The sequence below is a fragment of the Melozone crissalis genome, unplaced genomic scaffold (assembly GCF_028551555.1).
Source record: "Melozone crissalis strain CALT ecotype California unplaced genomic scaffold, PUWL_Pcris_2 ptg000004l_1, whole genome shotgun sequence".
NCBI lineage: Eukaryota > Metazoa > Chordata > Aves > Passeriformes > Passerellidae > Melozone > Melozone crissalis.
Window position 1 is genome coordinate 25,010,910 of NW_026535782.1, and position 26,971 is coordinate 25,037,880.

General features: G+C 37.9%; 1 protein-coding gene across 1 annotated transcript; it reads left to right on the forward strand.

Moving 5' to 3' along the window:
• Window positions 1-1,109: 1,109 nt before the first annotated feature.
• Window positions 1,110-26,971, forward strand: XPOT (exportin for tRNA). The gene is made up of 25 exons (XM_054277282.1): window positions 1,110-1,234; window positions 4,497-4,630; window positions 6,440-6,522; window positions 7,596-7,652; window positions 9,049-9,118; window positions 10,276-10,494; window positions 11,071-11,255; window positions 11,603-11,771; window positions 13,027-13,263; window positions 13,559-13,597; window positions 16,134-16,196; window positions 17,166-17,290; window positions 18,175-18,319; window positions 18,465-18,584; window positions 18,765-18,859; window positions 19,619-19,688; window positions 19,973-20,211; window positions 20,693-20,978; window positions 22,186-22,375; window positions 23,574-23,690; window positions 23,776-23,891; window positions 24,395-24,442; window positions 25,353-25,424; window positions 25,983-26,039; window positions 26,495-26,971. Exons 2-25 carry the CDS (start codon window positions 4,571-4,573, stop codon window positions 26,519-26,521), a joined length of 2,889 nt encoding a protein of 962 aa, XP_054133257.1. The 5' UTR covers window positions 1,110-1,234; window positions 4,497-4,570; the 3' UTR covers window positions 26,522-26,971.

Below are 26,971 nucleotides of genomic sequence, written 5' to 3' on the forward strand. Positions count from 1 at the left end.
CCGCGCCCTGGGAGCGAGCAGTGGCTCTGCGGGCAGAACAAACAAGTTTCTCTCGACGTTTGGGCCCCTCACGCATTTTGAGAGCCGCGCTGCCGTGGCCATGGGACAGGCGTGGGTTTTGCCTCGGAGATACTGTAACAGCCCCGGGGCTGGCTCGGGTTTGTAACGCAGTTGATCGCGTTTGGGTCGGTTTTCTGTCCGGCCGAGAGGCCCCGCGGGCGTGTGGCGAGGCAAAGCCCCGAACACGGCGCTGCGCTGCAGAGCCCTGTGCGCAGGAGCCCAGTGCCACGTGTGCAGACACAGCTGCGTGAGAAACGACGCTCACTTTTAAAGTTTCAAAGGTTTATTAAACCTTAACAATACAAGAAGAGACTGAATAAGAAAAATTGCAGCGCCCAGAGTACGCCCCCATACGGCCATGTGCTCGGCTACAAAATGGATACTGTTTTTTACATCCTCGGCCCCCTCCAAAGTCTTGACAGTTTACTCCTTCTCTGCCGTCCATTGGTGGAGATCACTTTCCTACACTTCGATTGGAGGCCCGGTGTTGCCATGCCGCACCTCCTACTAACAAGCCTGCCTTTCCTAAATGCCCTGGCTAGTGACAGCAATACCCGGGAAAGGGAAGAGGACTGTGGGGACAGCATACCAAAATAACATAACTATACATCTATAAAACTTCTCTTAACGTACACATAATGCCCATCTCTTAATTCTGAGAGCCAACCATCGCATTAGCTATCTACAGCAGCTGGATTCCTCCTCACGGACAAGAGCATGACAGCCCGGGCCCCGCCCTATGCACGTCCCCAAGCCGGTCGCTCCGGCCGCTACTGCAGAACTCGCACCGGCGGCCGAGCCCCGCGCCCGCCGCCGCTGACACGGCACTATTTCCAGACACTGCAGGCAGTTCGGGGGTGGCCCGGGACAGCCCTAGTTTATTCCACCACTTCGGCCGGTTTTACAGCGGTACTGGCTGTACTGAGACGGGGGTGGTGGGACTACGACTCCCAGGCTGCCTCGCGGCTGGGGCACATCCCGGCGTGCCTCGCGGCCGGCTGGCTTGGCGGAGAGGGGTGGTCCTGCTTGGTCTTCTCCTCCTCCTCCTCCTCCTCCTCCTCCCGCCGCCAGCCGAGGCGGCGCGGCCCGGCCCGGCCCGCTCCCTGTGCTCGTGGCGGCTGCGGAGCTGTGGGGGTGGGCAGGAGCTGGCGGCGATGGAGCACTGACCGGGAAGGTACCGGCGGGGGGACGCGGGCAGGACGCGACACGCGGAGCGGGTGACTCAGCCCGGGGGGGAAGGGGCGGTGTGGGCTGAGTTGGCGGCGCCTGCGGGCTCCCGCGAGTCCCCCGGCCGGTTTCCTCAGCCCAGGGCCGCCTCCCCATCAGCCGAGAGGCTCCGGGAAACGGGGGGAGGCACCGCCACGTCCGCCTGGCCCAGCTGCTGGGGAACAGCGGGGGCTGCAGCCGACCGGGCCCCGCCGGTCCCGCCCTGCGGGTGCCACGAAAAATATCTGTGCTTTTTATCTGCTAATGCACGCTGTAGTCTGTGGTGCGGTTCTGTTCGCGGGAGCTGCCGCCTCGGTGGCTGTCCATCCGCTATGGTTCTGGTGGGGGAAGGAAGAAATCGTAGGACGGCAGCGTGAGGGGACGGAGGGAGGGACTTCCCCGCACTTCCATATTCCGCTGGTCGCGGCGTGGTCGGAGCGGCCGTTCCCCGGTGCGGGTGCTGGGTCCCTGCCTGCGGCCCGGGACGGCGCCGGGCAGGTTTAAGGCCAGGCCGGTGAACGCGGTGAATGCCCGAGCGCCCGGGCCGGCTGCGCTGCCGAGCCCTGCTGGCTCTCCCCAGCCACCGGAGACCGGGCTCTGTCCGCGTCTGGGGAGGGGGCAAGGAGGCCTTGCTCCTTACCGGAGTTCCTGCCGGTAAAATTGTGCCTGAAACTAAGACCTAATGTCACTTCCAGAAAGAAAAACTTTTCTAGTCCAGTTGAAACGTTGTCGAAGTAGCAGTGGTTACACAGTTGTTGGTTTTAACCGCCTGTTAGGTCAGTGTAAAGGGTCTAGAACCCAAAGAGGCTGTAAATATGCCCAAGGTTTGCGGCAAGCAAAACCGCAAAAAAGACTATAAAAGATGAATTTTAATGTCTTTGTTTTATTAGAGAGAAAACTTGAGGAAATTCAAATGAGGCACACCACTGGCTCCCCCTGTGTTACCGCATCTTGTAAATACTTTAAATGACTGCTGAACATGAGGCTTTTTATAATGCTGATAGTTCCCGTGGTTAGATCTGTAGTTAAAATGCTTTGAATGCTTTTGTTATTGGGGTATGTCTGGATTGAAGTTACACACTTTGGCCACGTCTGTATTGTTCATTGGGGAGTCTTGCCCAATTGAAGTGAGTTGAATTTTTTTGTTTTTCTGCCTCCTTTACACTATGAAAACAGTCTTTACTGTCAAATGTGCTTTTAAGTATTTAGTAGGGGAAAAGGAGTAAATTATTTTGATGTGACATACCTGTATGACTTTGCTGGTAAGGAACTGCAGCCTTCTAATTACTGTAAGATGAGTTTGCCACCTGACATGGTGTACTGCTTAACAAAAAATAATGTCTAAGTAAGTAAGACAATACTTTCTGCACAGCTGCATATTAACTATTAACATTATCTATTGTTTTTTATAAATAAAACTTGCTTTAATGACATATTTGATGTTATAGCTAAGTGCATTTTGTGAATTCTTAGTACTACTAAAATCACTGTTCAGTTTTGCTTTTGAAGTGTAACTGGCTGGTTAAGTAGACACGTGGCAGAAAAGCTACCTGCTTAAGTAAAACCATGAGGCAAGAAAAGCTATTTTATTAGTGTTCTCAAGAGGCTCATTTAGATATTTTATCTCATTAATTGTCTTTTAGAGTTGGCTAGTCAAGATGAATCTGAGAAAAGGCTATATGATAGAAGTTGAAATTTTAAATGCACTCATGAGGCATTTAGAAAATCAGGAGAACAGTTTGGTATTGCTGTTAGCAATAACGAAGGAAGGGAATACATGTTTGAGTCACGTTATTTTATTTAGTGAAATTTGTCAGCCAGGTATAAATCATCTGCTCAAAAGATAAAAATGTACTGATACCAGCAGGTAAATATGCAAAAACAGTCTCTGTATATTAAATAGTTGTGTAACTCTGGACCAGACCCTAATGAAAGGATGCAATAAAAAAAAAAAAATCATTTTTCCCTACAGTATTTTACCTTTTTTTAGTCTGTCTTTTCTAGGCGTTGATTGTGGGGAAAACAGATTGGGGGCTGGGGCTGCAGAGGGAGAAGACTCAGCACAGCAGTTTAATCCCTAAAGGTTCTGCCCCTGAGGGGGATCACAGTGACTAAGGCAGTCTGTGAGGCCTCCTTTGCCAGGAGTCATCGCTTTGTTCCAGACTTTCTGGTTTCTGTACTGCCAAAACCTGCAAAATTTTTTGTATGAACTCAATTTTACTTATTAAATTGCTTTTCATTATGCATAGTGTATTCTGTCTTGACTTTCCTATAAAAGTCTGTTACCACGTTAAATTTTGGGCTCTCCTTTTCAGTTCTGCTTGCTGTTGCTTGTCACTGTGCCACCTTTCTTCCCGTGGGGGAGGGTGAACAGTAGAGCTTGCACGAGACACAATACTAAGAAATTAGAAGTTCTACCTATGGGTATGTAGGCAGCTTGGAACCACAGCTCCTTTGTATTTCATCTCTTCCTCTTGTCTCTTCCTTTCCCCTGCCTCCTACATGCTTACATAACCAGGCCTGATTTCAGGCCTAATTATGTTACCATGGGTGGGGGAGGTGGGGCAGAGAACTGAAGGATAGATGGATTTTTGTCCCCTCTTGTTATTTAACAGCATCCTATTATTTGACAGAGAAGTTTTAATTTTTTAAATTCTCTGTGTTAACAACTTAGTGTGGTATGTTTTGTGCTTAATTTCTGAGACACTTGCATGTGCTTGCTTTAGAAGAAAGACCTCCTAATGACTTTGCCCCCACCACTGGAAATACTTCATAAGTGGGTGTATGAAGCATCTTATCTATATTGGAGTTGAGTAGAGATTCTTTTTTGGGTTTTTTTGTAGTTAGGTTTGTGGTGGGGAAAAAACCAGTGGCCTTTCATTTAAGGAGTAGATTTGTGCTTATGTTGTGTCTTGCTGAAGCTTCTGCATGCTTGAAATTTGTATTTAAGCCTTTCAGCTGAATACTATACATAATGCCATCTTCCTGTTAACCAAGTTCTCTTTTCAAGAGCACTGAAATATATGGAGACTTTAAAGTTCCCTTATTCAGTACTAAATACAGTACTGTGAAAAGTTGATTAAAGGACTTAGAATTTGTACTGTAGCATTCATGTTTAGTTGGAGTACATTCTTTGAGGTTTGTGGGCCACCTTGTGTGATTGTTGCTGTCCAGGTTTTAATTTTACTTGTTCTGCTGAGCAAATAAAATTTCTCTTTCTGTCTTTGCAGATGATGGTATTTTGCCCTCCAGAAGCAGCGGGCAAAGCAGTTAGGAGCAGGAAACAACAAATATAGCAATAGACATGGATGAACAAGCCCTTTTAGGGCTCAACCCAAATGCTGATGCAGACTTCAGACAAAGAGTATGTAATTAACTTCCTCTTCTCTCTAATAACTGGAGATGGTATTGCAGTGCAAAAAATCTCATGTTTTCATGGGCTGCTGGGGGTTTGTTGAGTTTGTTCCGTGAGCCAAATGTGTAGGATTTGTGGTGGGGAGTACAAAGCCAAGTCATGTTGCAAACATGTAAGCTGAGGGATATGTGTTATCTGTTACATTTCAGTTTGATTTCATTTAACATGCATAGAATTTAATTTTCTGGACTCTGAATGTTTTAGTTTTTTCAGTTCTTTGTACTTGTTGCTCAACTCCTTACATAGATTCTCATAGAATGAAAATCAGCCACAAAAACCAATTTGCTTGAAATTAGCCTGTTGATTCTTAATGTTTTTAACTATCCTCTTAATAGGTTTAGTGTCTTTTTAATGAAATATGTGGATTTATTTGTAGTGAAACTTGTGTAATTGTAAAGTAGGTTAAGAAAGTAATCATGATATGTGGGTAACATTTACTGCATAAGAGATGATCCTATGAAAATACATAATTATTTATATAGCTATTTATTGAGTAATTATCTCTGCTAACTGATTACCATGTTGATTTAACTGTCTACAAGATAACTTCTAGTGAAATCTTCCAGGAATGAGGATGTTAAAACCATGGTTTTGTGTTGGTAAAACAGATCCTGGAATGTTTAGAACAGTTACAGATTTGGTTTGATTTGCTAAGTAGCCTGTTGAATATGTTGGTTCTGGGTATTTGTCCTTTTTAAAAGGATGGATATAGCTAATCTTTTGTGATCTGTCAATAAAATATCACTAAAATTGGAAGCTTTTAGATTTGACCTTTTGACTATGCAGTCTGCTGAGTTTTGAAATATTTCATAGCAGAAGGGAACCTACCTTTTCCACAGTCATGTCAGATGTAACATAAGGGAAGTATCAAACCATTTCTAGTAAAATCATGCATTAAGAATAAGGAAATCACTAGTACTAACTACAGGAAGGGAATTCTTATTTTAGGACTTAGTTCTGAATAAATACTTTGGAAGATGACTATGGTTAATGGAAATCTTTATGAACTAATGCAAAAAGCAGCCCCTAAAAATATCCAACAGCCAAACCCCCTTTGAAATACATGCATTCATAGAATTGAAATAATGTTGTTAATCTAATTTCTGCTTCAAAACTTGCTTTACTGTTCTGTATTACAGGCCACACTGAGCCTTAAAGCAAGTAAATGAAATTAACTGTTGTCAAAAGCTGCTTAGGAGTCCTGATAAGTAACATGATTATTTAAAATTTGGTAGAAATTTTCTCAATCTCTGTGGAAGATTATATACTGACAGTTGTCCAGGTGGTTAGTGTTTGAATGTTTTTTGAGCTTGGAGCATTGAACACAAGCAAAGTGGTGCAACAAAACAGGGAAATATTTTCAGTGAAAAAAAACGAAATTACCACTTCTTTAGAATGTGTGGAAAGAATTGTGACTTGGATGTGAACTTCCTCCTAAATGGAAAGGCCCTGAGCAAGCTGCCCTGCTCTAAATGTGTCTCTGGAGTTCCATATAACCTCAACACTTCTGATTCTATGGCTTCCATATTCAAGTTACAAAAATCTTTGTGTTGAATGTGAAGTGGAAATGGGTACCTATGATATTAGCATTTGGAAAAACCCTGCTCGGTGTTAAGGTGATTAGGGAGCCACTGGAGTGTATCCAAACAGTGTTGGTGTTTTGAAGAACAGTTGTTTAAATACAAGGGAAAGTGTGAATGAGATGTATTGCTATGTGCTTTGTTCTTTTTAAAGTGTAACTTACTTTGATTTTTGCAGGCACTAGCCTACTTTGAGCAGCTCAAGATCTCTCAGGATGCTTGGCAAGTCTGTGCAGAAGCCTTAGCTCAGAGTATATACAGGTAATGTAACTAATAATTTCTTATTGTCATTAGTAATATGTGTGGGTCTGATTTAGCTGAGCAGCATAATAGGCAAACTAAATTGTTGAATGTTAATATGTCTTTGTACTAGTTTTAGCATCATAGTGATCTGTGGCCTCTGTATAATGCCTTTCAACGAGGAGCAATGTATAAATCAAACTCCATAGTAATTTAGGAACCCAAAGACTGCTAGGTTTTGGAATTCTGAGGAAAAGTGCTGAGAATTGCCCCCTGTGAGACTGTAGACTTTATATGCTGTAATACCATAAGTAGTTCCTTGCCCCAGTTCTATGGAGTAGGCCATCCCATTTTTCAAGATGCACAGAGTGTGTAATCACCACTATTTTTGCACATAGTTGTGTATTTACATCAAAAGTACTAGGTTGTCACTGTTTTATGGAATAATTCAAATTGGAAAGAAATTGAGGGGTGCATATCTCCTGAATAATAGCAGTAGTTTATAGGAATGCTTTTTTGTAAATGATTTATCAAAACTACTGACGCCATCAGAATGTGCAGTAATTAAAACCACATAAGATTAGAAATTATAATCTTTAAAATATACATTATGATTGTTGCAAGTTTTAGATGATAAGATGAAAAAGCAGTGTGGATAACAGAGCGTGTGGAATGTCTATGCTTAATCTACACCCCAGTCTGTCTTTACCTTTGATTTTTAAGCTGCAGAGTACAATTTGCACTTAGTGTAGTAGTGGGCCTCAAACATACTATTGAAGCCTGACAGATTTTTGTAAGGGCAGGATACTGTAGGTATTGTAGTTTTGTTTATTCAATACTGAAATCAAACCATAACAAACAGGTGGCTGTAGAAAAAAAAACTAGTATCAAACGTAAATATTAGCTTTACAGTTGCTCATTTCTACTAGATTGACTGCTCCACTATTTGTCATTTTTACTTTGAAGTAACAGTAGCAGCAGGTTTGGTTTTTGTCTGGTGCCAGAGGGGCAATCTGATTGTAATATTTGAGGAACTTTTTTCTTCACAGAAATGTGAACCTTATTGCTTCCAGTAACAGAATTTTCTTTTCTAGTGATGATCACATAAAGTTCTTCTGCTTTCAAGTTCTAGAACATCAAGTGAAGTTCAAGTGAGTAATTTTACTTGACACCATCCATATACATCTGTTTAGTTTTCCCTTTTTATTCTGCTTGCAAATGAAATAGTATTTGTTCCCTAGTTGTGATTGATGAGGTGTCTGTAGTCTGGTGCAGAGAGCTGTCTTGTATTTCTTTCCCTGTTCCTTGGAGAGGTTTTGAGCAGCATGCTGTGCTCTCAGCTAGTCTAACACATCTATGGCCCAATGCAGACCCAGTTAGCAAGGACTGCTTGAAACTTAGCTATCCCTGTCTGGAGATTCAGGCCTTACTCTGTACTCTCACTGATTTTTGCAGCTGTGCTCTGTACTGAGTCCTGGACTTCAGACAGAGCCCTATTCATTCAATGGCCATGGCAGAGATGTTGAGAAAGTAGTCTTTTCACTGAGTGGTGGTTTCATAGAACCATGACTCTAGGGAAAAATACTTTTAATAATATAGATGTCATTGCACAGAACTTATTTTTTCTCACTTTGGGCTCCCTTGATCTGGAATTGAGCATTATGGAATCTTTGAATATCATTGTGACTGCTTGTAGTACACTGAACTGGTCAGGAATTTAGATAGAAATAAGGTGTATTTTGTGACTGATTTTTACAGTTTGGTATGAGTGCAAATGTTAAACACTTTTTTATTTGCTTGTTCTTGTTTCCTGGTGCTTATTTTCTTTCAACATTTTCGTTGGGGTGTTTTTTTTCTTCTCTTTACTGAATAGTTGGCTGTGACTGGAACACTGGAGTCCCATTCAGCAGTCATTCCTATTAAGGACTCTACAAGCCTATAGCTAGCTCTCTTTGCAGTAGAGTATTCTCAGTTTCACTAGTCCTAGCAGAGATATGACTGGTTTTTGAGGTGGGCTGGATATAATGTCACAGTTTGCCAGGACTCTATGTACGACATAAAGCAGAATTACTTCCTTGGGTTTTTTGACATAAGGCTGATAGTAAATGTTGTGTAGGTCAGATCAGTGAAGGACCTCTTGTACTCAATAGTGATGGTTTTCAATGTGTAGTGAACAAGTTCAGGCATATACAGATGTGTCTTCCTTCTCCCTTTGGCCTGTGCTGAAATGTTTATTTTTATCAGGGTCATATGTCCTGCCCCTCATAGAGCAGCCTTCCTGCAAAATTTCAAGCTTCTACTCCAATATAGGAGTCAGTAATGCCTCAAAATGTGATCCATTACTATGGGTAAAATGTTTTTTATTATCTTTGCCTTTGAGTCAGAATTTTAACATGCAAATAGCTTTGTAAATTGCTGTCCTAGAAACTTTTCATTAACGTTCATGTGGAGCATTGCATACCATATAAAAGAGTTTTTGCTTTGCTGAGTGTTGGTGCTTGCCATGAAGCACAGTTGTATTTTGACCTCAATATTTTTTTGTTTCAGATACTCTGAACTTACTGAAGTCCAGCAGCAGCTAATTAGGGAAACACTCATAACATGGCTGCAAGCACAGGTATGTATGTTCTTCACTGCAGTCTTACATGTTAGGCTTTTAGACTAACATAGGGCATTGAGTGTGGACTAAATGTTTAATCTGTTGTTTGAGTATAAAGATGGCTTCCTGAAGATATTTGGTATCTGACTGTTAAAGGTTTGTGAGAAATTTTTAAATCAAGTGTTGTAAAGAAGTCCATACCTGAATTTAGTATTGAATAGATAATTCTTGCATCAGATAATGACTGTGGTTTAATTTATTATGTGTGAAATAAGGTGTATTAAAAGTTCCCCTTTAGAGAGGCATAATACAGATTCCTGATGTTCCTGAGTGTCTGGAGGAGAAGCAGCCTGCAAATTATTTTTCTAAGACCCTACTGAGTGAACTCCTGTGTGCTTTGAGTGCTGGCAGATGTTTATCACTCCTCTGTGATAAACCATGTTAGTAATGTGGCAGAGTATGAACTATTCTTTCTTGTGGATTAGTTACTGTAGCCAAACTTGTAGTATCAGCCCCGCCCAGGAGTTTGCAGTCAGCAGAAGTATCCACTGGTTTGCCCACAGCTGCCATTATATAGCGTCCATTGCACTTCTGCACCAAAGATTAACATAGTTGCCGTGTAGAAAACAGTAGGAAATGGAGTGTAATACAACTTTAAAAACAACAGATGATTTTGAAGTGGATTAAATTGCTCTTCTCTTTGTGGCAAACTGTTCTGTTTTGGAGTTTCTGAAAGGAAAAGGAGAGGAGGTTGGTAGTGAGGGATTTTTTTTTTTCCCCTTAGAGTTAGGAACTTCCCTTTCTATTTGTAGCAGTAACATCTAACACAGGCACAAGCTAGCTACAGGAGCACTGTAACTTTCACCAAAGTGGCAAATGATCTTTTAGTCTTTGAGTAGTTGGGGTGGTTTTGCATGGGAGGCATTTATGGAAGACACTTTGTCTTGGTACTGAATTAAAGTCTTAGGAGTGTATCACCCATAGAAAATATTTTCCCTATTGCATGACACTTTGCCTAATTTTCCTTCAAATTCCTTGGAAATGTAAGGGTTTATTTATTGGTCTAGGCCAGGAAGAGACGTAGTATATTAACTACTACAGAGAGATCAACAAACCTGTAGGATTCTTCTCTAATTTATTGAGGATATACAAATGAAATGTCTTGTTTCTACCAGATGCTGAATCCCCAGCCTGAGAAGACTTTTATTCGCAACAAAGCAGCGCAAGTCTTTGCATTGCTTTTTGTTACTGAATATCTCACAAAATGGCCCAAGTTTTTTTTTGACATTCTGTCAGTAGTTGACCTTAATCCACGAGGTGTGGATATGTACCTCAGAATCCTGATGGCTGTTGATGCTGAGCTGGTGGACCGGGATGTTGTTCATACATCAGAGGCAAGTTATTATTTTGCATTAACACTTGTTTTAAAATTTTAAGTTCTCTTACTTTAATTAGAGCAGAAGGTTTTTAGATATGCTTTCTTCCTGTGGCAGCTCTGCCTTAGACATATTAGGTGGTTTAAATTCAAAATATTATGTGTAGCTTTGTTGTTTAATGCTTTTGATGATTTCATACTTTTCAGCTAATTTTTTTTTTGCTTGAAAGCTTGCAAACAAAAATTAATCAACCAAGTTTGCCAGTGTAATATACTCACTCATTTTTAAATGTTAATGTTTTCTAGTGCATGTTTTTAGGTGTCCTAACCCCCTAGAAAAGTCCATTTAATGATTTAGAAGACTGCTCTTCTTTTTCTGACTTTTCTTTGAATTTTCAGGCACTGTGGATAATAAAAGGGAAAACTTAGGCTATTTTAGTTTTATTTGTTGGAAAGGAAAGAAACATTCTCTTTGGGTTTCTGATTTATCTTGCTATGACACATGATGTCTGGCATCTGGATACAAAAATGCTACTAATTTGACAAGATGCTGATCTGTGACAGGACTGATTTTATCCTTTTTCTGTATTGATAGGAGGCTCGTAGGAACACCTTATTAAAAGATACCATGAGGGAACAGTGCATTCCAAGTTTGGTGGAGTCGTGGTACCAAATCTTACAAAATTATCAATATAATAACTCAGAGTTGACATGCCAGTGCCTTGAAGTAGTTGGAGCTTATGTATCCTGGATAGATTTGAGCCTGATAGCCAATGAAAGGTAAGAAGGTTTTTATGGAAAGGGTTTGCAAAAATCACCTTGGCAGTGTGCTGACTGTACAGAATGAAATATATAAAAGTCCTTCAAAGATGACTTTTAAGTCATCTTTGGAGTTTTGGGAGTTTTAGAAGAGTGATTGTTTTTGCAAGCCAAGCTGATATAATGGCCAAACTAAACACTACCCTGTTTGCTGTGTTCTCTTTAAAATGCATAAAACGTTGGGTTTTGCCAGTACAATAGAGAGAGAATTGTAAAAAGAGATCATTGTAAATATGCACACAAATAATATAAAGCTTCTATACAATGTTACTTTGTATATATAAAGCTGAACTATTTTTTCTCTGAAGGTTTATAAATATGCTGCTAGGTCACATGTCTGTGGAAGTTCTCCGGGAAGAAGCCTGTGATTGTTTGTTTGAAATTGTAAATAAGGGAATGGACCCAATCGATAAAACAAAACTGGTTGAGTCTTTATGTCAAGTATTGCAGTCTGCTGGCCTCTTCAGTATTGATCAGGTTTGTGTACTGATTTTTAACAGTAGGAATGAGTCATAGGTTTCTGACAGTTTTTAAGTAAGTTGATGCACAGAAAATTATAAACCAGTCCATAAATTAGAGGGAAGTACTTGTGCTTCTGCATCAAAACTGAACACTTCTTACAGTTTTCTCATGCTTAAATTGAAGAGCTTGTTATTAATGTTCATTATTAATTTGAACACACAGGGTTTTGTTCTAGAAGCAGTGTATTATGTAACTCCCCTGTTCTGTTCCTCTCCTAAAGCTTGTTGTGCTTACTGTTAATTCAGCTTCTGTGTTTCCTTGTCTTGAATCTTCCCTCCTGAATGATTCTGTAATAGGTATTGTAGGCAATATAGCTGATCTAATGTCTCACCCTAAAAAAATCTGTGCATAATGAAGTAGGGCAAAAAGCATTCTTAAGGACACGTATGCTGTTTTGCTCATGTGCACCATCAAACGTGAGGCTTGAAATGCTTATCTGTAAGCTGGAAAAGTGTACCTACTAACTAAACACACATTTTCTGGCAGTTGCCTTGTTTAAGGAACAACTGTTCACTCCCTGTTGTGGAGAAAGAGCAGCCAGTCCTTATGAAGCTGTAGTTCTTAGATTGCAAGGCTTTTAACTCTTTTGAAACCTTTGTCAAGTTTGTATTCCTACTAATATAAATCTTGCCTTGGTCTTTCTTAGATAAACTTGTTGTTCTTTCACTTTTGTCTAGTTATGGCAGAAACCAAAATGTCCTCTTGAGGTGGCTGCTTTAGGGGTATTTCTCGATTCTGATCAATGTATTTCTGCAAAGCAAGCCAGGAATATTTAATATTAACTCACTCTAACAGGCAGTACTGAAAGGTACTTGTTATCAGTATTTCTGAAGTGAACTGCAGCTGGTAATTCTTTGAAGTTTTTCCATAGAAAGATTTTCCTCTTATACAGCCTAGAATTTATGGTAGGCATGTGCTGCTGTTTTTATTTTGAACCTTATTGCTGTAAAGAGAGAAACAAACAAATCTGAAGAGATGAAGCAAGCTGCTGTTGTGTAATGGAGGACACACAAATCTGGCATTGCTTTAACGTTTTTCTCTCTCAATTCCCAGGGGGAAAAGAACCAATTGTAGACAATTGGTAGTTTCCAGCTAGGAGACAAGTGTTGGTTTAATTCTATATAGTAGACATGGGTGGTATAGTCTGTAATCTTGTATTACTTAAACATAAGCTCTGTTAGTATTTTTAATCAGGTGTCTTTTCTTGCAGGAAGATGATGTGGATTTTCTGGCCAGATTTTCTAAGCTGGTCAATGGAATGGGGCAAGCATTGATAGCTAGTTGGACTAAACTGATAAAAAATGGTGATATGAAGAGTGCTCAAGACACTCTACAAGCTATTGAAGCAAAAGTGGCCCTGATGTTGCAACTTCTAATTCATGAAGATGATGACATCTCTTCTAACATCATTGGCTTTTGTTACGACTACCTTCACATCCTGAAACAAGTAAATACATCTGGCTTCAATTTAACACAAATTCTGACATAATTTCATTTGATTTTTGTGGGAATGTCTCATACTGACTTGCAAAATGGTTTTTTTACTAATTAGCATTCTGTTTCTTCACTGCCTGTGGTTATGCTATTTCTGTAGTGTTGTTTAGAGATCTGAAGGAGTGGAGTTAAATCTTGTGTTAAGGGGAAAGGCAGATCATATGGCTGTTAAAAAAGCAAATCTTTCTCTTAGACAGTAATGAAGGAGTAAGAATGCAAAAAAATAACGCTTGAATTTTATTTTCCAGCTTTCTGCACTTTCAGACCAACAAAAAGCTAATGTAGAGGTAGGTATTTTTTACTACAGATTCTATACTTCAAGGACACATTAGATCAGAATGTTTCATTTTGCTGAAACAAATAATATTTAATTTTCATGCCTCGGTGTGTATGTGACAGTAATTAAAAGTAAGGACAGTGTGTTCCATCTTTTGCTAAGTAACTACAGTTGTTTCTTTAAATAGTAAGCCTATATTGAATTGTGTATCAAGATGAAAGCTATTCTAGAGCTGGTCTTCCCAAACAACCCTTAAGCATATGCTTGGCAAGCTCCTCTGCAGGCTATACTGTTCAAAGAATATTCTTAAATCAAACTTGTTTCTTCAAGTTTTTATTTTTATTAAAACTTGCCCTTATTCCAAAGGATTGGAAGAAGTCTAGGAAGGAGTGTCATAAATATAACTCTTAATAATTTAAGTTAAACTTAAGAAAGAAGCAACAATTGAGAGATAACAATTGTAATTATCAACAGTCATATGTTAAACATTACATCAAATATACATTAGCTCAAGTCAATAATCTCAAATTTATATATAAAACATGAAGTTCATGTCCAGTTTTGGAAGTAGTAAGCTTATATGGATTTTTCAGTCCTGTCTGCACCAGTGTCGATGTACTGATTTGGATGTTGAACTGGTTAGATTGGTGTCGTTATTTCGTAAGTTCATACAGCTAACAGGTTTGATTCCTTTTCCTTTACAAAGAAAACTGAATTCTGAACCTGTTCTAACATGACAAGTTGAATCTGAAAAACTGCATTGTAGAGTATCTTGATTTCCTTTTGTCTAATGTCTGTTTGATTTGGATTAGGTAACACAAAAAGCAAACTTTGATAATAACACTGAATCTTTTTATTTTTGTGACTGTCTTTTGTTGTTACAGCTAGATCAAATAATGTTACTACTGCAGTATACTTAAGACACTGAAAGCTGGAATATATTCCTACCCTGAAATATATTGGTTTAAGTTGCTTTCATACTGGAGATTTTCTTGTTGCAAATATTTCTCTATTTTACTGAGCACTTCTTGAGGATTTGTGTTAAATGGGGAAACAATTGTCACAAATTTTTTTCTTTGATCCACCTCGTAATAAGAAAGTAATAGGAAATAGTCTAAATCTTATTGTTGTTTGCCTTAAGCTTTAAATGTTGTGCTTAGCAGCATTCTTTTAAAGTTTTGCATTTTAAAGTATACACTTTCAACTTGTTCATTATTTGAACAGGAAAAAAGGAGGCTTGTTTCTTGTGCCTCTGAAGTTCCAAAGTTTTTTCTCATCAGCAAGATCACATTTTTAGTTCTCAGAATGACAGATCTTTCTAAACATTTTTGGCGAGAAGTGTATTGCATTAAGGTTTTGCAGTTATTTTAATTCTTAAATATCACTTCTTACAGAGAAGCAGACACTTCTCACAGGTCATGGTGACACTTAGTGTCAAGGTATCTATTTCTGTAAGATGACCAAGAATTTCACCTCAGTAATTTATGTTTAATCCATTGGTCTGTTTTGGTGTTGATGAATTTCAGGTTTTGCAGTTAAAATGAAAGATAGTAATCATGGTTTATTTGTCAGAAGGTTTTTTGTTTCATATTGTATCATCCAGACTTAAGTAGAGCTAAGGTCAAGCCTTTATAGCTGCTTTAAGATGTACCAACAATCCCTACTAAGGTTATATTGCACTTTATTGCTCTAATTGTCTGACAGCTTGCTGCTGCAAGTTATGGACAAAGTGTAGAGAGACCTTCCCATTGAGTGACAAGGTGCAGAAGGGGGCCCCTTGCTTTCTAAACTCCTCTAGAGAGAAGTCTAGGTGCAGCTGGATCCAGTCTATCTCCCAGACTTGACAATGGTTTATGTATAAAGGATTGTGTAGGTAAAGCTTTTTGCAGCTTAGTTCTGCAGGATTAAGGATGGCAAACCAAATCTATAAATGATTGATTTTATTGATGTTGATGATAATGATTAGACTAAAAGACTCAAATCAGAAGTATTTACCACATGCAATGGATAGTAGTTACAGGTACTGCAATATAGTGACTGTTTCTTGAAGCAATGTTGAAACAGCTGTATTAAAGATGGCAAAACAATTATTGAATAGAGATGGATTTTACACACACCAATTACTATGAACTATTAGAGAAGTTGATGTTATACCTAAGCTGACTTATTCCTTTAAAATAGTATTTTGGACAACCTTTTCAGTTTCCTCTGCCTAGTTCAGTCATCTTGATTGTTTTCCATGTGAACTGAGCAACACAAATTACAAGCAGGAAGTAAAGCTTGATAATACTGTCAGAGACTGAGAGCTCCAAAAGGTCTATGCTGTCTGTCTGGAATAGTATCTGTGTATTGTTTGGATATAGTCCATCTGTTTTGATTTGGACTGTTAACTTCTGCTAAACCTCTGTAAAGAATAGTTTAAAAGGAATTGAAAATATTTGTAAACGTATAACACTAGCTACAATGTTTTCTTTACTGTAGTATTTTTCACGATTGTTTCTTTTAACTTGTCTACTTCTATGCTTAATGTTCTGTTTTTGTCCTAGGCAATCATGTTGGCTGTTATGAAGAAGTTGACATATGATGAAGAATATAATTTTGAAAATGAGGTATTGTGTTGTAGTAATAAGCAGACATATGCAACTTAATCATATGGAGTAAAACTTGCTCCCACTTACAATACGTATTTTTCATAGACTAAAGATTTAAAGGTAGGAAGTAAGGTTCCATAGGCTGAGGCTTTTTCCTAAATGGAAAGCTTCTAGACATGTCTGCATAGGACAAAACAACATAGTAAAGGTATATCCAAGCCAACCAAGTTTACAGTGTTTGTGGCTGTGTTTGTACAGAGCTATTCCAAGCCAAGTACAGCTGTGCTGATAACTAAACTTAGCTGGTGAGGTTCAGTGCAAATTTGCATGTTTCTGCATGTCACTTCTGTCTTGCAAAAATACATGAGAAATACTGTGTAATGAAACTCAAAAGAAGTGCCACTTGAGCTACTGAAGACAGTCAGACCTCTGCAAAAATGAGCTAAGGGTGGGGTAAGGTCTTTGATTTCATTTTCCTTTCATGCTTAACATCTCTATCAGCCAACAGAAATGATTGAGTATGTGGGACAGACTTTGTCCCAGGCTGTTGAGAGAGCAATAGCCTTAAAAGGGTTAACTTAAGCTGTATCCAGTCCGTCATAAATGTTGTCAGTCCAATTTAAAAACTAAGCTAGATGCTAAGAAAGAATGTCTTTGAGGACTGAGTCAATTTTTAAGAATTGCATTAATAAGGCTTTGCCAAAAGCATTTTCTTTCTTGTATTTTTGGCTTGTTTTCATTTTGGAAAGCCTTTTTAGTATGTTTCTGGACAGAATGCAGTGATTCTCAACATACTATATCCAGCCATAAAAGAAGCCTGCTGTTATGCTGCAAGAGCCCTGGATGAGCATTATTGCATTCTCTGAATGTGCTATACTGGTTTTGTATGTACATGTTTTTGCTTTAGGTGTATTTGTCTAAAATAGTTGTGGGTGAATTTAAACATGAAAATAAAGACTTTACTGATGTGAATTTTTTTTTTGGTAGGGTGAGGATGAAGCAATGTTTGTGGAGTACAGAAAACAGTTGAAACTGCTGCTGGACAGACTTGCTCAAGTTTCACCAGAATTACTGTTGGCATCTGTCCGCAGAGTTTTTAACACTACACTTCAGTAAGTTGGGGTTTATAACTTGATTTGTATGAAGCCTTTTGGGCTTAGGTTTTTGTTTTCCTTTTGTAAACCATCAGTATGTAGTGAAATGTGTGATGCAGCAAGGTGAAGTCAGTTGACAGAATGAGCTCAATACAACTTAATGATAAATACAGCTTCGTATCGTCTGTTACTCAGCCCTCAGAAAGAAAAAACTTTCTTTTTGTAACCTTAAATGGCAGCTTTTCTTTCCTAGAGATGTTTCTGGATCTTTGTCACTTACCTACACAGCACCAGCTGTTCGGAGAGGTGCTCACTTTGCCACATGTCATAAGAGTATCCTTGAGGTGTAAATATTATGTATTACTTTTATCAGAAAAACAAAGTTGGATGAGGGAAAAAAAAATCTAAGTGAAGTATTTTTGTAAAAAAAAAAAAAAAAAAAGGTAGATCTAATCCTGGAAACTGCACACAAGTAAAGAAACATTACTAGTTCCCTGGCTAGGAGGAGAGTTTTGTGTATACAAATAGAAATCCAGTATTGTTAGTGGCTACCTTGTACCTTAACTGAGTCTCTTCTTATATGAAGCTGAATAGATTGTCCTCGTGTCATAGTAGGTGTGTTTTGTATCTAAATAAACACAACAGAAATCTGTAGCTCTCAAGTGGAAACTGGCAAAAGAAAGCTGGTGGTGATCTGATGAGAAGGTGGTATTTTCGAGGATAAAGTCTCTCAGAAGCATCTTGAATAACTGTCTGAGCCTTCCAGTGTTTTACTTAGTTTAAATCTGTTCTTTTTATGCTGTGCATCTGAAGAAGGCTTAAAAGAAAATATTAACATGGTATAATTGTGATTATTTCATAAAGTACCAAAGACTAACATGCTCTTCATATTCTTGCCCTAGGAACTGGCAGACTACCCGATTTATGGAAGTAGAAGTGGCAATAAGGCTGCTGTATATGTTGGCTGAGGCTCTTCCTGTGTCTCATGGTGCTCATTTCTCTGGTGATGTTACTAAAGCTACAGCTTTACAAGACATGATGAGAACGGTGAGCATGTCTTGAGAGTTTTTAAAAAGCACCACTAAAGCCTAGAATGTTTCAGTTCACATGGCTCGTTGTAATGACCAGCATATGCTGCAGTTAGGTTTTCTAAACAACTAAAATACTAACTTGCTAATGCTTTTATTTGTAGCTGGTGACTTCTGGTGTTAGTGCCTATCAACACACATCAGTGACCCTGGAATTTTTTGAAACAGTGGTTAGATATGAAAAATTCTTTGCTGTTGAACCTCAGCACATTCCAACTGTACTAGTAAGTTTCGTCTCATTTACATTTTTAACTAGGTGAAACTAGTTAAGTTCTTTAGACTTAAGAAATTTGCCTATTCTCTGAAGGTTCCTAAGGAAGCTGGGTTTCTTAACTTGTTGAATGATTACATTTTCCCCTGCTTTGTTTAGACACTGTAAGACTGAGATGCTTTATTGATTACAGATGGCATTTTTAGATCACCGTGGTCTTCGTCATACAAGTCCCAAAGTACGGAGTCGAACAGCTTACCTCTTTTCCAGATTTGTCAAGTCTCTGAAGTGAGTAAATAAATGTATCCCAATGGCACTGAAATTACTACATACAACACTTCTGTGTGTCCCAGTTGTCATTGCAACAGCCTAGGTTTCAGATGGACTGTGATGAAGTAAAATACCAAAGCAGTGCTCTAGCAGCATTGTTCCACTGTGTAGCAGTGGAAATATTTGTCTCAGAACAAAGAAGTGGAATACATATGCCTGGTTTATTTTGATCAGATGTTAAAGCTGATCAGCAATATCAATGCCTTTTCTACTTTTTCTCAGTAAGCAGAGCTGAGTGTGAGAAGATCTAGAGACTTTCAAGAGTAACTATTCCCTGTCCCTAACTAAATTTTGAATTCTTTTGGAATTTATACTGATGAAGTTTACTCAGTGTATGAGTCTGTTGAACAGTCCTATCCTTTTGGTCTTATTTCACAGGCATGCATTTCATTTAGAGGCAGAAGAAGCTCAGAGATGGCTCAGATTTCAGTATGCTTTTATTTTTTCAACTGTTCAAAGTACTTCACTTAAATGATGCCTATTTAAAAAAAATTAAAGAAATGGTTATTTCCTACTATGCCATGTATTTATTTGGCCTACCACTAGCATCATACCTATATGCCAGATTTTTCTGCAGCAATGCTTTGATATTTATGGGAGATTCGTATATGGAGAAGGCAGTTTAGCACCGAACTTCACAGCTTACATAAAGTATCTTCAAACCTGTAAAAATGAATGTGCTTCTAAGTAGTGTTATGTACTTGTGTTTTACTTCAGTAAGCAAATGAATCCCTTCATTGAAGATGTTCTGAACAGAATACAAGACCTGATGGAACTTTCTCCTCCTGTGAGTATTTGCAGCAGGATTTTTTAATGAGTGAAGCTTGCAGTTACCAGTGTGCCTGAGTACTTGCTGAATTGTAAGCTTAGCATGCAGACATTTAAGCACAAATAATTATCCTGCCTTTTTTGTATGAGATCACTTGCACACCTTACTTTTGTACCTAATTGTAATCATCTTGCTTATGTGGGTTTCTGGGAGTATAGGGTCGAGATGGGTGTATATATGGAAGGCAATAAAGCCTTGATAGAGGACACTTAGTCAATTATGCCTGTTATCTTCCATTGTAGGAAAATGGCTACCAGGCGCTGTTAAGCAGTGATGATCAACTTTTCATTTATGAAACAGCTGGAGTGTTAATAGTTAACAGTGAATACTCTGCAGAAAGAAAACAGGTTCTGATGAGGAATTTGTTGACTCCGCTGATGGAGAAGTTCAAAGTATTGTTAGAAAAACTGATGATGGCACAAGATGAGGACAGACAGATGGCACTGGCTGACTGCCTCAATCATGCTGTTGGGTTTGCTAGGTAGGTACAGCACAGTAACACTGTACGTTTCTGGTTTGAGTAAAAAGGAAATACAAAGGCTTTACTGGGAGGAGGGACTGAGATTGCTATTTATTTACCTAGAAAGTCATCCGTGGTTGTGGAATTTCTTGTGATAGCTGAGAAAATAAGTCAAGTCCCCTTAGAAGAGTCTGCTTTAGATGTATATATAAAGAATATTGAGCATGTTCATAATGAATCAGCATCTATTTCTTTGCTCAAAGAATTGTATGGAGCTAATCTAATCATGTGTTGTTGGTAAATTGTTAGAATTTAATTCTCAGAAACTGCCAAAGTGTAGCTCCTTCATATGAAAATATTCTGTTCATTACTTCCACTGATTCATGAAATGGAGTATTGTAGTTTATAAAGTGCCTGGGTTGGAAAGCATTTGTTCTGTGTTCCTGCTTCTTCATTGTACTGGAATGGGAGCTTATGTAAAACTTGATGTGTGCTTTTGCAGCCGGACCAGCAAGGCTTTCAGCAATAAGCAAACTGTAAAGCAGTGTGGCTGCTCAGAGGTTTATCTGGACTGCTTACAGACGTTTCTGCCAGCTCTTAGTTGTCCATTACAAAAGGAAGTTCTGAGAAGTGGTGTCCGCACTTTCCTTCACCGCATGATTATTTGCCTAGAGGAGGAAGTTCTTCCCTTCATTCCTTCTGCCTCTGAACACATGCTTAAAGATTGTGAAGCAAAAGATCTTCAAGAATTCATTCCTCTTATAAACCAAATAACAGCTAAGTTTAAGGTATGATAGTGCATAAGCTTTTCAGGGTCAAAGTGTTGCTGAGAGATCTTTTTTTCTAGTTCCAAAAAACAGTTGTGTCAGAACCCTCCCTAAAAATTAGTAAGTGTATTTTGAAGGCTGCTATTGGGAAACATTGTTTTTGATTACAGGCATATGTTGCTGGACTCAGTGTGATTAAATGACTGATTTTTTCTTTGATTTATCTTAAATGTTTATATTGTGTAAAATTTTTCGGATTTAATATTTTAAAATACTACTTGCATCACAAATTTTTCTTATTGACACAATTAACTTCATGCTTTCCACTGAAGTTTTAAGCTAATGTTGCAAATTAGCTTACAAATACATAAGCTTTGAAGTGAATTCTCATCTTTTATAAAGAGATTTCCAGAAGATAGAGATACAGAAGTATCAAATATGTGTGTAAGAAGGAATACAGACTTATATCTGGGATAACAGATAATTAAAAATAGTCTGTGAAAGATGAGAAAGGTAAAATAAAGTCACAGGAGCAAGGTGAAACAAATACCATGTTCAGGTGTAATGTTTTAAGTTTGTATGGTACAGTACTATTCTTATTGTAACATGGTAAAATAAGCTTCTACAGTCTCACCTTGAATACTTTAAAGGCATAGTAAAGAGAGGATAAAAGATAAAATCTTGCTTAAGCATTAACAAATTAACATATGAGTTGCTTCTTTGTGGCATTCTGATGTGACTGAATAGCACATGCCTTCAGTTTTTCAATTCATAATTAATTTAGTGCCCTTAGCTATATTTTGCACTAAAAGTGTTGTGGCAAGTTTATTCTGTAATGTCAGTAGGAAATATTTAGTAATCCTTAAAGAAAATTTCTATAAAACTTGACCTGTTGGCAGTTTTAATGTCTTAGAGATGGTATTTCAGGATATTTGAAATTGTCTGTCTGAACAGAAGAATGAAAAATCCTGGAAAACCCTTTTCTACACAAAATGATGCTAGGCAGGACTAGTTATTTTTGTGCAAAAGGCTTAAAATAGGTGGTGTGTAATCAAGGTGCTGTAATGTTCATGGTGACCCTGATGCAACTTGCTGTGTTGTAAGTAATTATATGACATTACTAACATTAAAAGTGTATCCAAGCTGAGAATTCTAACAAGACTTTAGTTTTAACTTCTTAATGTTCAATTTCTCTTTTTGAGCTGACACCCTCTTCTGATCTTCACAGACACAGGTTTCACCTTTTCTGCAACAGATGTTTATGCCACTACTTCATGCTATTTTTGAGGTGTTGCTCCTTCCAGCAGAAGAAAATGACCAGTCTGCTGCTTTAGAAAAACAAATGTTACGGAGGAGTTACTTTGCTTTTCTGCAGACAGTAACTGGAAGTGGAATGAGTGAAGTCATAGCTAATCAAGGTAAGGAATCCAGTTTCTCAAAGGATAGTACTATGGTTATTCTCACCCACCTTTTATTTAAGAAAATTATTAGCCCAGTTCCTCGCAAGTACTATTAACTATCTTACAATAGAATGGATTAATGGAAGTACTGTGTTCGGCTTGCCTGATTCAAATTATCTGTTGTACAGGAATTTGAGGTTGTGAAATCAAGCTATAATAGGCATATTCTTCCTTTTGTACTTTTCAGCTTAATGTGATCATTGTGCCTGTTAAGACAAGAACAATGTATCCTGTCTTCATGTATCATTGTACTTGTCTGGTGAATTGGAGATCCTACACTACATACCAATGTATAGCAGTGTTCAGACTGCTGGGCAACACCACTCACAGCTGCCACTATTCATTCTGTCTATTTTTGGAAAGACACATCAGTAAATCCTGTAAACTTTTATTACTGTTGCCTTATCTTGTTATCTATGGTAGAAGGCATCATGTGACTTAGTATATGTAGTTTCCAGGTTTTCCCCACCTTTACTGGCCACATGTAAATAAGTTATTTTTCACGGTGGGAATTGAAGTCAGACATATAGTTGCTCGATACTGTAAGTGATTCTTTCTATTTAAATTCCATCAAAATGGATAGGGACTTCAGAAAGTTTAAAGTGACTCATGCGGTAAGTGAAGCTCAGAATTCCTTTCCCCTGTCTTAAAATGGTGGGAGAGCAATCCTAATACTGCTGGGACAGAAAAAAGTAGTGAGAGCTTTCTTGAAAGAGACACTTGGTAGTTGTGATGGGCCAAGAAATTTTTAAAGAGATCAAACAAATAAGCATAGATGCAGCACAGAAATTTTAAATGTTTGAAAAATATCTTGTCATATGCTGCAAGATAAGCTAACTTACTTCAGTGCTTCTGGGTTTTAATTAACACTTCCAAGTTAGGTAGAGAAGACAAAATTTTTTGCCCTCACCTTTGTGTGGGTTAAAGGCCAGAAGAGCGATTTAAATCTCCAAACTTAAAAAAAAAATTAACCTAAATAAGAGTTGTCTTGCATCGTAGGGGAAACTTCCCAAAAATATTTGAGATTTGTGCAAAAAAGAGCTATTTTGAAGTTGAAGCATATCTTCCAGGTCAGTATTAATATAAAATAGTGTATGAATACCAAAACATTTTATGCTACAGTTTGAAGTAACGAGTTCATTTAAATGTGTTTAAGGTGCAGAGAATGTGGAACGTGTGTTGTTCACTGTCATTCAAGGAGCAGTGGATTACCCAGATCCTATTGCACAGAAGACTTGTTTTATTATTCTTTCTAAGCTGGTGGAGCTCTGGGGTAAGAATGTCTTTCCAGAATTCCTTTCCATCTGCTACTACCCATGAAGAAGTAATAGACCTGGAAATATTTTTTTTCTTTTTAGGAGGTAAAGATGGACCAGTAGGTTTTGCAGACTTTGTCTACAAGCACATTGTTCCTGCGTGTTTCTTAGCACCTTTGAAGCAAACGTTTGACTTAGCAGATGCTCAGACAGTACTGGTGTGTATTATGATTTTTTTGCATTCATTCTTCTGAGGCAGACTGAAGCTAACAAACCTATAATAGCCATGGAGATCAAAGATTGTCATCTCAGAAATAAAATCCTTTAGGTTTTGCTGGACTTTTTTTACACTTAAGTATTTGTATGATTAATTATTGAATATTGTGGTGGTACATCCTGTAGTTTATCTAGGCTCAAAATCAATTTGAGATCAAAGTATTTAGCATTGACCTGCATTACCTATTAACTAATGTTCAGGGAAAGCAAATACACAGAGTGGTCTGTTCTCTAGTTCATTTTGGATTCAGCTGTGCAGAAGCTTTTCTGATTTTCTGATGAGTGGAACAAAACCTGGAAGGTCAAGACTTGGCATTGTGTGAGGGGAAAATGAAGGGATAATAGCATGAACTAGCCCTTGTTTTGGGTCTCATTAGGTTCTTCAGCTTTGAATAGTGAACCAGTAGACCAATGCAACAGTCTAATGCTCTGTGTTACATTTCAGGCTTTATCAGAATGTGCAGTGACATTAAAAACAATTCATCTCAAAAGGGTAAGCTTCATCATACCTCATAGGGAATAACTGTCACATGTTTCTTTCTAGTGGTTTTATCAATTTCCAAAAGTTAGATACTTACAAGGATGAATTCCTACTGTATTTTTATATAAAATAACAAAATTATCATAATGCTGTGCATGGATACAGGATCCAGTAGTTGTACCTCTTGATAAATGAATGCAAAATACCAACTCTTCATTAAGGAGAAAAATCTGCTCACTTTGTTGCTGTTCTAGTTCCACGGCAATTTATGTGAATTGGTAAAGTTGATTCACTTTCCCTTGGTAGATCTGTTGGATTATGTTTGTATTCTGCCAGCTTGTGCAGTAATCCTTCCTGTGCTGAAAGTTATCTGATAAATATACGTAAAGAAAACAAAAGCTGAACTGTTAATCAAAATGTTTGTTTCACTCAAAGGTTTGGACATTCAATTTTATTATTGCTTAGTTCACTGCAGTCAATGTTACAAAAGAAGTACTGTGCTCATCTTCTCTTGGCTACTGAATTTTGCAATGGGAGTAGTATGGTAAAGCAGTAGGCAGATGCTAATACCCAGTTATTTTATTTCTTCCAAATGTCAGTGAAATTAGAGTTGCCTCCATAATTAACTATCTCTTACAGTTGACATGTAACAAACTGTTTGGCTCCATTGTAATTCTTACTTCAGTGCAATTTTTAGTGCATTTTTCTTCTGTGTAACAAAAGGTACCAAACTGCAGTAGAACCTTTAATGCCAAGATTGAGAAATCTTTTTTATGTGCTAACAGTTAAGAATAAGTTAAACATTTGAAAAGCATTAATTTTCTGTGAAATGGTGATGTAGACCACCATACAGTATAGGGCTATGATTTTTCCATCTGTTAAAAAAGAATGCATGAAGAAAATGTGTACTGCTTTTCTTTAGGGTCCTGAGTGCATTCAGTATCTTCAGCAAGAGTATTTGCCTTCTTTGCAAGTAGCTCCTGAGATAATCCAGGTAGGAGTTCCTAAAAGAATACTTGGAAAACTCTTTAACACTTTGATTGATTGTTAAATGCAGAGAAATTGATATTTACAAAGTTAACCTCCTTTCATCTCATAGTAAAATTTACTCAGTTATTGCATATGAGAAAAGGATTCATTTATCACAAGGAGTGAAGATACTGTAAAGGTACCTTGCAAAAACAAAATTCCAGTTCATGTAACTGTCTAAGCAATCTTCCTACTTTAATTCAAATTTTCAAATTTTAACTTGAAGATATCCTTACAGATAGTCCCACTTCTGTCTCCTCAGCTAAAAGTGAACAAGATATCCTGTGTTTGAAAAAAAAAAACAACCCACCAAACAAATAGTTTTTCACCCTAGAGTGCATTTGGACTATCATAGCCTTTTACAAATTTTTATCTATAACATGCTCTTCTTCAGTTGTACATAAGGGAAAATACAAATGAATACCAGTGGCTTTACATATGAATGTATCTCAGGTTGCTTTGTTGCTTCACTGAGTTACTTCTTAATTATTGCTTTTAGTTATTTCTTTGCTTTTTCCTACAGGAATTCTGTCAAGCACTTCAGCAGCCTGATGCTAAAGTTTTTAAAAATTACTTAAAGGTATAAAGATTTTTTTTTTCTTTCAATAGCTTTTAGTTCCATACCATTCAGTCATAGTAGTGACTTGGAGTAAAACCAAAATACTGAATTATTTAGTAGTTTTCAGTAGATTCCTATTGGGAATCTCAAAGGAGCAAAGCAGTTAATTGGAAAGACAGAACAAACAAAAACCTGCATCTATAAAGTTGTCATTTTTAGCACCTTGCTATCTCAGTAGTTTGATATTCTTGTGGCTTTTGTTTAATAGCTGAAAAAGCAATAATGTGATCCTGTAATTGTAGAGAGTGTTAGATAATTTTTGAGGGTGTGAGCATAAACAAGTAGCACAAGTCAAACCCTTAATGTGTTAACCAGTATGTTAAAAAATAGCTCTGTCAAACAAATTCTCTTATACCTCAAGCATTCCACGTCTTACATTTCCTTTGTTTTAATTTTTTAAAAACAATTTTTTGCAGGTTTTTTTCCAGCGAGCCAAGCCCTAAGGAAAGTACTGGAATCTCATGTACCTGTTTCCGTAATGCAGAACTCTGGTCCTTAATTTATAAAAATGCTAACTCTTGTGCCATTCAAACTGGTCTTGTTTTAAGAAATGTTGCTTTGTGCTCACATCAGTACGTACTTTAACCTTCTGCAAAAAAGAAATGCAAATTCCCCACCTGTGTCTCAGACATGAAGGTATGTGACAACATGAAAAATTATCTGTATACACAAACTTTTATTATGTATAGGATGAGTTAAGCTTACACTGTAACACATACAGCAAGGAAATGACACTTATTTTTTAAATTAAATGAATTAAATGTAAAAATACCTTCAGACCATAGCAATGGTTATTAAAATGTGTACATTTTTGATACGGAGTAAAATGTTTTAATAAGACATAAAATTCATTTGTTCATGTATGGTGACATGAAAATAAAACAATCAAAGTC